Source organism: Pseudopipra pipra, chromosome W (genome assembly GCF_036250125.1).
Source record: "Pseudopipra pipra isolate bDixPip1 chromosome W, bDixPip1.hap1, whole genome shotgun sequence".
In the NCBI taxonomy this organism is placed as follows: Eukaryota; Metazoa; Chordata; class Aves; order Passeriformes; family Pipridae; genus Pseudopipra; species Pseudopipra pipra.
In genome coordinates, this window is record NC_087580.1 from 22,816,937 (window position 1) to 22,827,301 (window position 10,365).

A 10,365-nucleotide genomic window follows, 5' to 3' on the forward strand; every position below is an offset into this window, starting at 1 on the left:
CACCCACAGGAGAGGGGGCAAAAACTGGGGGTTGGGACCCCAAAACTTTTTTGAGGGGGAATTGGGGATTGAGGGGACAATGGGAAAGTGGAAGGAACAAGGAGAAGGGTGGAAAAGGGGGGTGGTCTGGCAGGTCCGACGGTCCCATGGGGGTCTTTGGGCACAGGGGGGCTGAGAAAAGGCGGTGGACCCCTGAGCTCCTAATTTCCTGTGGGGTGCTGGGGGCTGCTGGATCCAATCTCAGCCTTGAATCTTGCTAACACTTTCAGTTTAGAGGAATTACAGAGGTGTGACTGAACCACTTTTGTCCCCCAGGTCTTAATGATGGCAAATCAGATCTATTGATAGAAATTAATTATTTAGGGTTACAAATGATCAGACAAAAGATCTTCATCACAATTATTTACTGCACAATAGAAACACTAAAACTACCAGGAGTACAGGAGAAGAGAGGACAGTGCTCTACACTAAAGCAATTGTTGAAGCAATTCTACTCAAGCTGGCACAACAGCAATAATTCTTAATTAGAGATGGATGGAACTCCCCAGACCAACGCTCGTGGGGAGATCTCTGCTCTCAACCTCCAGCAGTGACCTTGGGGGGTCCCCAGCCAAGGCAGGAATCTCCACACACCCCCCTGGAAGGGTTCTGTTGGAAGAACCTGCCCCTGGGAAAGGGGACTGGCCCTTTCTGGTCAAAAGGGATGGACTGACAGTCACTGGACTCCAGGGGTTGCCTCCCCATCAGGGGGTTCATTCAGGGTGGAAGCAGCGGTCGAAGCTCTTCCTGCAGTCGGGGCACTCGAGGGCTTCCCTTACCGGTGGGTCCGTTGGTGTGAGGTCAAGTTAAAGCTCTGGGTGAAGCTCTTCCCACACTCCCCGGTGTGGATGCGCCGGTGCCTGACGAGGTGGGTGTTCCGCTTGAAGCTCTTCCCGCAGTCGGTGCAGCGGAAGGGCCTCTCATCCGTGTGTGTCTGCTCATGCCTGAGGAGATTCTCTCTGGTCCGAAACCTCTTCCCACAATCCAAGCACTTGTAGGGCCGTTCCCCAGTGTGGATACGATGGTGTTTGCGGAGGGTTGAGCTATGGCTGAAGCACTTCCCACATTCCCCACATTTGTAGGGTCGTTCTCCGGTGTGGGTGAGCTGGTGGGTGCAGAGGTTGGAGCTCTGGCTGAAGCTCTTCCCACATTGCCCACACGTGTAGGGACGTGCCCCAGTGTGCATGTGCTGGTGTCGGATGAGGCTGAAGCTCTTCCTGAACCTCTTCCCACATTCCAAGCACCTGAAGGGCTTCTCCCTGCTGGGAGGCTGCTCAGGCACCACCAGCTCAGAGCTCCCCCTCAAGTTCCGGCCGCCTTCCCGGCACAGGCTGGCTCTTTCCTCCTCAGAGCCCCCTGGGCTGGCTTTGGAGCCCCTCCTGCGGGGGGATCTCCGGCCCTTTTCCTCCCCGCTGCCTTCCTGCGCCGGGGAACCCTTCAAAACGGCCTCTCCCACCAGGGTCTGCCGGGGGGATTTGTCCTCCGGGCTCTCCGTCCTCAGCTCGGGGCCTGGGGCAGGAAGCAACAAGGACAGGGAGGGGATTTGCCTCCGGCCCACAGGGAAGGCCAAGGACATCCCCCCAACTCCGGCCCCGGCAGGACGGCGGCGCCAGCGGGGTTGTCCTGCAGCCGGGGCCATGCTGGGCTGACAGAGCCAGCACAACACCCGCCCAAAGGGACACTGACTGCCTCCTCACCTGCCTGGGGGGCCCAAGGCATCTTCCTCTTCCTCGCAGCCTCCTCCTCCATCCGCCCAAGCTTTGGGAAGGACAAATCCTGATGGGGGGGAAAACAAGGGCTGAGTGTGTTGGCTTGGGGGTTCCTCCTGCCCAAGTCCATCTCTAGAACTCATCGGGCATCCTGTGTCCATAAAAACCTCCAAAACACCAAGATTCAGCCCAGAAAAACTGAAACTACTGAGAATCAGGCAAAAAAAACCCCAGAAAGAGCAAGAAGACCCCAGCCCACCCAAAGTGCAAAAAGTTGAGATTGAGCTAAAAAATACTCCAAAATACAAAAATTAGCCCAAAACATCTCTCCCAGAAGTTCCCTCTCTGGTCTCTCCCCTCTGGGGTTCAGAGGGTCTCCCCTGTCTGCGATGCTGGGGGTCCCATTTAGGGATGCTGGGAGTATTGGGGGTCCCAAGTGTCCCTTCTCCTCTGACTCTCACCTTCAGGGTGCCACATTCCCAGACATTCCCCTTCTCCAGGGTTTCCACTTTGTTGTCCCGGGGATCCCAGGGGTCACCACTGTCCTACTGTGCTGCTCTGAACCAGCAGAGTAGTTGGAGAACAGCTGGTGGTAAAGTGTGGTCTGTGCCAAGTGTTTTAGGGCTCTTTGGCCCAAAGAAATGTCTGTGCCCTGAGAACATTGGATCCAGCAGCCCCCAGCACTCCACAGTACACTGGGAGCTCAGGGGGGCCACCTCCCTTTGCCAACCCCCCTGTGCCCAAAGACCCCTATGGAGCTGTTGGACCTGCCAAACCACCCCCCCTTTTTCCACCCTTTTCCCTGTTCCTTCCACTTTTCGTGGTCCCCTCAATCCCCAGCCCACCCAGGATCACTTTTGGGGTCCCGACCCCCACTTTTTGCCCCCTCTCCCACCCCTTCCACATCATCCCCCCCACTCCCCAGCTCCCTCATGCTCAGTTTGGGGGTCCCACCCTCCCCTTTCCCCATTCTTCTGACCTCTCCATCCATTTTCCATTATCCCCCAAACCTCAGACCCCTCCACTTTTGGGGGTCCCACTCCCCTCCCACTCAGTCTGGGGTCCCACCACCCCTTTATCCTCTCTGACCCCCCTTTTCTCACCGACCTCCCCCTTCCCACCCCCCACTCACCCGAGAGCTCCTCACCCGCAGCCGGGGGGGCTCCCAGCACCACCAGTGCCCAGAGAAGTCCCCCAGAAAAGGGGTTGGGTGGGGTCCTGGGTGGGCTCTGAATGTTTTTGGGGGTCCTTGGGGGGCTGTGGGTTAGGGTGTCCCGCTGCCACCTCCCCAGCCCCGCGGAGCCGAGCAGTGCCACAAAATCACTCCAATTGACTGAGAAACCTCGACACAAGTTCTTTATCCCGTCACCTTCTCAGCTTATCCCTTCCCGCTCCCAGCCCTCTATGCTGGCTGTCTCCCTCCTCCCTGTGCCCATCAGTCACAGCTGCAGTTCCTTCCTCAACTGCAGTCTGGGGGCCCTTCTGAGGAGGTGCTCAAGGAGTTGGTGGTGCCGATCTCCCCCTGCTGCAATTCCTTTCCCCAGGTATGGCTCAGAGTGCCTGACTTCCCTCCTGTGCCTCTGGGCCAGCCAGTTCCTTCCTCCTGGCATTGTCTTCTCTTCTCCATCAGTGGGCAGCGAGGGGCCCTGGATGGTCCCTACGAACCCCCTGCCCTCAGTCCCTCCTGGGCTGGCACATCTCCCAGCCTGTGTCACGGACCCGGCTGCTGCCAAGGGACGGCCCTGCTGCAGTTTGCACTTAAACCCAACAAACTGGGGCGGGGGGGCAGCCCTGGAAACCAGGGCTTTGCTCCCACAGCTCTGTGGGGGCTTCCCATGGGCTCTCGGCCTCCTCTGGGCATCCCCTGGTCCGGTGTGGGCTCCTCCTGGGCTGCAGGGGGGTCTCTGCTCCATGCTGGACTCATCCACAGGTCACAGGCCCTTCAACTCAGGTTCACCCAGAGCTCCAGCTGGTTCCATGGAGCAGCGATCCCTGCCAGTGCAGGCACCTCGCCAGAGTTCTTACTGGAGCTTATCTGGCCACCTGCCAGCCCAAGGCTTTTCTCCAAACCACCAATCCAAGTGTGCCAAACGCCCTGGTTGGTCAGTGTTGGCTGGGGCACCAGGCACTCGCTGAGGGGATGAGAAAACTGCACCCGGGGCTGGGCTGAAAGAGGCTTCAGCACCACTTCTGATGGCCCAGGGGCAGCATCTGGCTTCTCCCAGACAGAGAGATGGCACTTGTTCCTCGGCAGGGAGTCCAGGGCAGGAGGGTGACTCCTGCTGCATGGATGGAATGGCAGAGGAGCCCTTGGGTCCCCAGGATGGACCAGCACTCGGGGATACAAACTGCCCTGGGGCTGAGGATGCAGCTGCCAGCACAGATTTCCCTGCAAAGTCTGCAATGAGTCAAGCTCTGGAGAGGAGATTGTGCCCCATGGATGGGATTGCAGAGGGGCCCTCATGTCTCCAGCAGGAATCAGCAACCAGGAAGACACAAAAGGGCCCCCCAAAGATTTTGGGGGGAGTGTCCTGTAGGGAGGGGACAGTGTCACCCCACCAGGGTGGGGCTGGGAAGTGGGAGGCTGCTCCAGGGCTCTGCAAGAGGCCTCGTGCTCTGCTGGGCCCCAGCACTGGCTGGTCCCAACATCCCCAGCTGCCCCCAGCCCTAGGCAGCTATGGTGGTTTGAAAAACCCTTTCTCTGAGGTAGTAATGGTTTGCCCCACTGATAATACTCTTACCGGACCAATCAATAGTCCACGTGCGCCCTACGGAAATTACATGCCCACAGAAACGGAAGAGAAGGTGGTGAAGATAGTTTAGAAGGGAGGTAGCCATGATCTGAGCCAGGAGAAAGCAGGGGGCCAGTGAGCCCCTCTGGGGGCCAGTGAGCCCCTCTGGGGGCCAGTGAGCCCCTCTGGGGGCCAGTGAGCCCCTCTGGGGGCCAAGGGTCCCCAGCCCCCAGCTGAGGCTACGAGAGACCCGGTGTAGTGTCAAAGCTGGACCGGGTCCCGTAATCAAGAGCTGGAAGAGTTTCCTTACTGTCAGCAGCAGCAGAAGACACTGAAAAGCAGCAGTGGAGCAGTCCTGAACAGAGACAGCGATGGCTGAAAGCCAAAAGGTAGCCAGTAGCAGCGAGATAACGTGAAGTCAGCTGAAAGACGCAGAGATGTTCCTGCAGGAGGGAGAGCTGGCAGCAAAACAGAGGAAAACTCAACAGAGCTGGTTTCGGGGTAAGACTGTATTACTTTCCCAAAACCCAGAGACTTCCTGAAGAGGGTTGGACTTCCAAACCCTTAGGGAGTCCCGAAATGCAGCAGCAGCTAGAGAGAGAGAGGGAGAAAGGAGCTGAAAACCTGGAGTCGTCCTGAGAGTTGAGCCAGGACGGAATGCGGAGGAGGTGGCCGTGCCCTCTGCTGCTGCTGCTGCTTCTATCATGCTGGCGAGCTGAGACAGAGCAGAGGAGCTCTGGTAAGACTGAACTGAAAGCTGCCTTAAATGCTCTAACCCAAGAGAAGTGAAGGTCTCCAAGGAAAATCCCCCGAAGGCTCGGGCTCGGGGTTGGAACTTCCACAAAAGTAAGAACAAAAATCCGGACTGCCACACTTAAATCTGCTGCCTCAGGAAAACGAAGGACACTAAGCAGTGCCACAAAAAATGGAAATGAAGGAACTGTGGCCTGAGGAGTGACAGAAAGACTTTTCTCTTTTCTTCTTGAATTTTATTGAAGGAAAAGAGGAATTTAATTCAATGTAAATATATATATGTGTGTGTAAATAAACCTTTGTACATATTTTCCCCTTCCCCCAATAACGAATGGTTGTGTTTTGTCTGAAAACTCTCCACATGAGGTGAAAAAAATATCAACTCCATACCATCACTAAACCCTCTCACAGGGGCAAACTGTGGGAGGGGGACTGGAACTTAGAAATTAGGAATGGTAATCAGAGAATCACAGAATCACTCGGGTTGGAAAAGACCTCCGAGATCATCAAGCCCAACCCTGGATCCAACCCCGCCGTGCTTCCCAGACCATGGCACTGAGGCCACATCCACTCTCACCTTCAACACCTCCAGGGACGGGGACTCCACCCCCTCCCTGCCCAGCCCATTCCAAGGCCTCATTACTCTCTCAGCAAAAAATTGCTTCCTAATATCCAACCTAAACCTCCCCTGGCACAGATCCAGACCCAGCCCTCTTGTCCTACTGCTGCTTCCTGGCAGAACAGCCCCACCCCCACCTGGCTACACCCTCCTGGCAGGGACTTGCAGAGAGTCAGGAGGTCTCCCCTGAGCCTCCTCTTCTCCAGCCTCAACACCCCCAGCTCCCTCAGCCTCTCCTCACACCACTTGTGCTCCACTCCCTTCCCCAGCCTCGCTGCTCTTCTCTGCTCCTGCTCCAGCCCCTCCAGGGCCTTCCTCAACTCAGGGCCCAGAGCTGGACACAGCACTCCAGGGGTGGCCTCACCAGCGCTCAGTCCAGCCCAACAATCCCTTCCCTGCTCCTGCTGACACACTCTTCCTCAGCCAGGACACCATCCATTGGCCCTCTTGGCCCCCTGGCCACACTCTGCCTCCTGTTCAGCTTCCTGTCCATCCCCACTCCCAGCTCCCTTTCTGCCTGCCTGCTCTCCAGACACTCTGGCCCCAGCCCGGGGGGCTGACGGGGCTTCTTGTGGCCAAAGGGCAGGACCCGGCTCTTGGCCTGCTTGACCCTCATCCCCTTGCAATCAGCCCATGGATCCAGCTGGGCCAGGTCCCTCTGCAGAGCCCTCCTGCCTTCCAGCACATCAACACACCCCCAGCTTGGGGTCAGCTGCACATTTGCTGATGAAATGCCTGGTTCTGCAGCAGCTGCAGATGCTCAAGGGGCAGCAGGACCAAGTCAGGGGCCTGGGGGGGCCTGGGGGACTTTGGGGTGCGGGAGGGTCCTGGGGGAGCTGGGGAGGGGCTTTGGGGATTGGGGGGAAAAACCAGCACAGACCAGGACAGTCCAGTACAGACCAGGACAGACCAGCACCTCCTCACTGCTCCTCAGATCTCTCCTGGAGCTGGGGCACGTTGCTGTGGGACACTTGAGCCCCCCCCCCAGTGCCCTCCCAGTACAGCCCAGTGCCCCCAGTACAGCCCACTGTTCTTGTCCCAGGCTCCCTCTTTTGGGGGGGGGGTTGAAAGGGATTTGAGGGGGGGGAGATTTGGGGGGTTTTGGGTGCATTTTGGAAAGTTAAAAGGGGTTTGGGGGAGTCAAAAGGATCTGTGGGGGGAGGGGATTAAAGGGAAAACAGGAGTTAGGGGACATTTGGAGGGGTTATTGAGGCCTGAGGGGGGAGGGGAGGGGCTGCACCATGAACAGGTGAGTCCTGAGACCCTCCTGGTGTTCCCAAGACTCTCTGGGTGTCCCCAATTTCCCCTTTGACACCCTGAGACCCCCCCTGGTGTTTCCAGTGTCCCCAGGGCCTTCCCATGGCCCCAATCCCCCCTTGACACCCCCAATTCCACTGTCCACAAAGCCCTCCCCACTGTCCCCAAACCCCATCCCTGATGTCCCCAACCCTCCATCTCACCCCAGGAGCCCCCCCTGGACCCTCTGACCACAAAAACAACCCCCTCCCCCTGCTCACAGAAAGGCCAAGGGCATCTGGGGACACACTGGGGACAGTTGGGGGGCTTTGGGGGGCACTGGGTCATTGCTGGGGGATACTGGGACACACTGGGGGAAACCAGGGGGCACTGGGAGGGACTGGGGGGGAACTGGGGCACACTGGGGGACACTGGCAGAGAACTGGGGAGTTACTGGGGGATTAACAAGACACACGGGGGGACACTGGGAGGTTACTGGGCCATACTGGGGGTTACTGGGTGCTCACTGGAGGATCACTGGCCCATACTGGGGGGCAATGGGAGGTCACTGGGACACACTGGCTGGTCGCTGAGGGGGTCACTGGGAAGTCACTGGGCTATACTGGGGTCTAGGGATCCCTTTACCCAGATGTGGTACATCTCCCCCCGGATTTTGGGGGGCATCCCTAGGACCCCTCCCCTGGGGGCTGGGGGACCCCATGAACCCCACTGCTGAGCTTTAGGGGACTCCACAAAATCCCCTCAAAACCCCTGAAATCCCCCCCTCGACCCGTCGAAACCTCCTCAAAGTCCCCTTAAATCCTCTCTGAGACCTCATCCCTCCCCAGCACCCCCTAAATCCTCCCAGTGACCCGCAAAACCCACCTGGGACCCCCCAAGCCCATTCAAGGTCCCCCCAGTCCCCCTCAGGGACCCTCAAAACCGTCTGGGACCCCTTAAACTCCGCTAGAGACCCCAAAACTGCCGAAAAGGTCCGCGCAAAGCCCCCCAGGAAACCCAAACCTTCTCAGAGGCCCCCAAAGCCCACCTGGGATCCCCCCAAATCTCCTCAGAAACAAAAACCCCCTCAGAGATCCCCGAACCCCTTCAGGGACCTTCAACCTCCCCCCTGAGTCCTTTCAGGGACCCCTCAAAACCTCCTCGGGAAGCCCCGAACTCCTCCGCTAAGCCTCCACGAGACCTCCAGCCCTTCCACCCACAGCCGCGCTCCCCGCAGCCCCCGAGGGGATCCCCAGAGCCCCGCTCTCACCGAAACCCCCACCAGCTCACACAGCGAGCGCAGCGACAGCCACCCCCTCCACTGCCGCTCTCACGCGGCCAACATGGCGCCGGCTCTGCCCGCCCTCCGCCTTCAGAGACCCGCCCCGCGCGGGGTGGGGGCGTGGCAGAGGGCGGGCGGGGGCCGTGGCCGCGCGCTGATTGGCTGCAGGGCGGGTCAGTCCGGGCGGTGCGCGCGCAGAGCCAGCGCCATGTTGGGTGCCGGGACTCCGTGATGGCGGCGGGGTCTGTTTGTCGTTGTGAGTCTGGCGGGGGGGGGCGGCGAGAGCGGGGTCTGGGGATCCCCTCGGGGGCTGCAGGGAGCGCGGCTGTGGGTTGGAGGGCTCGGGAGGGTTTAGCGGAGGAGTTCGGGGTTCCCGGGGACGTTTTGAGGGGTCCCTGAGGGGATTCGCTGTCCTGAGGGGACTCGGGGGGAAATTGAAGGTCCCTGAAGGGGTTTGGGGGCCTCTGAGGGGGTTTTGGTTTCTGAGGAGATTTGAGGTTTCCCAGGTGGGCTTTGAGGGTCTCTGAGGAGGTTTGAGGATCCTGAGGGGCTTTGCGGGGACCTTTTCGGCAGTTTTGGGGTCTCTGGGGAGTTTAAGGGGTCCTAGACGGTTTTGAGGGTCCTTGAGGGAGATTGGGGGATCCCTGAATGGGCCGGGGGGGTCCCAGGTGGGTTTTGCGGGTCACTGGGAGGGTTTAGGGGGTGCTGGGGAGGGAGGAGGTCTCTGAGAGGATTTGAGGGGACCTTGAGGAGGTTTTGATGGATCGAGGGGGGGATTTCAGGGGTTTTGAGGGGATTTTGTGGAGTCCCCTAAAGCCCAGCAGTGGGGTTCATGGGGTCCCCAAGCCCCAAGGGGTCCTAGGGATGCCCCCCAAAATCCGGGGGGAGATGTACCACATCAAGGTAAGGGGATCCCAGTGCCCCCAGTATATCCCAATGACCTCTGAGTGACCCTCAGTATGGCCCAGTAACCCCCCAGTGACCAGCCAGTGTGTCCCAGTGACCTCCCACTGTTTTGAAGTATGGACCAGTGATCCTCCAGTGAGCACCCAGTAACCCCCAGTATGGCCCAGTAACCTCCCAGTGTCCCCCTGTGTGTCCTGGTAATCCCCCAGTAACTCCCCAGTTCTCTGCCAGTGACCCCAGTGTGCCCCAGTTCACCTCTAATCCCTCCCAGTGCCCTCCCAGCATCCCTCAGTAACCCCCCAGTCCCTCCCAGTGCCCCCTGGTTCCCCCAGTGTGTCCCAGTATCCCCCAGTAATCACCCAGTGCCCCACAAAGCCCCCCAGTGTGTCCCCAGATGCCCTTGGCCTTTCTGTGAGCTGGGGGGGGGGGGTCGTTTTTGTGGTCAGAGGGTCCGGGTGGGCTCCTGGGGTGAGATGGAGGGTTGGGGACATCAGGGATGGGGTTTGGGGACAGTGGGGACAGTGGGGAGGGATTTGGGGACAGTGGAATTGGGGGTTCCAAGTGGAGAAATGGGGCTGTGGGAAGTCCCTTGGAACATTGGAGACACCAGGGGGGTCTTGGGGTGTCAAGGGCGGAACTGGGGACACCAAGTTGGTCTTGGGGACACCGGGGGGGGTCTCAGGACTCACCTGCTCGTGGTGCAGCCCCTTCTACCCCCAGGCCCCTTTAACCCCTCCAAGTGTCCCCTAACCCCCCTTTTCCCTTTAATCCCCTCCCTCCACTGATTCCTTTGATGCCCCAATGCCCCCAAAACCTGTTTTAACTCCGCCAAATACACCCAAAACCCCCCAAATCACCTTCCAACCCCACCCAGATCCCCTCAAATCTCCCCCAGCCCCCCCTCAAATCCCTTCCAACCCCCCCAAATAAGGATCACCCTGCACCCTGGGACAGGAGCACAGTGGGCTGTACTGGGGGCACTGGGCTGTACTGGGAGGGCACTGGGGGGAGCTCAGGTGTCCCACAACAACGTGGCCCAGCTCCAGGAGAGATCTGGGGAGCAGTGAGGAGGTACTGGTCTGTCCTGGT

General features: G+C 59.2%; 1 protein-coding gene across 1 annotated transcript; it reads right to left on the bottom strand.

Moving 5' to 3' along the window:
* Positions 1–389: 389 nt before the first annotated feature.
* LOC135405508 (zinc finger protein 3-like) lies at positions 390–1,965 on the bottom strand. The gene is made up of 2 exons (XM_064640212.1): positions 1,737–1,965; positions 390–1,548 (listed from the first exon to the last, which is right to left on the bottom strand). Exons 1-2 carry the CDS (start codon positions 1,876–1,878, stop codon positions 815–817), a joined length of 876 nt encoding a protein of 291 aa, XP_064496282.1. The 5' UTR covers positions 1,879–1,965; the 3' UTR covers positions 390–814.
* Positions 1,966–10,365: the final 8,400 nt, after the last annotated feature.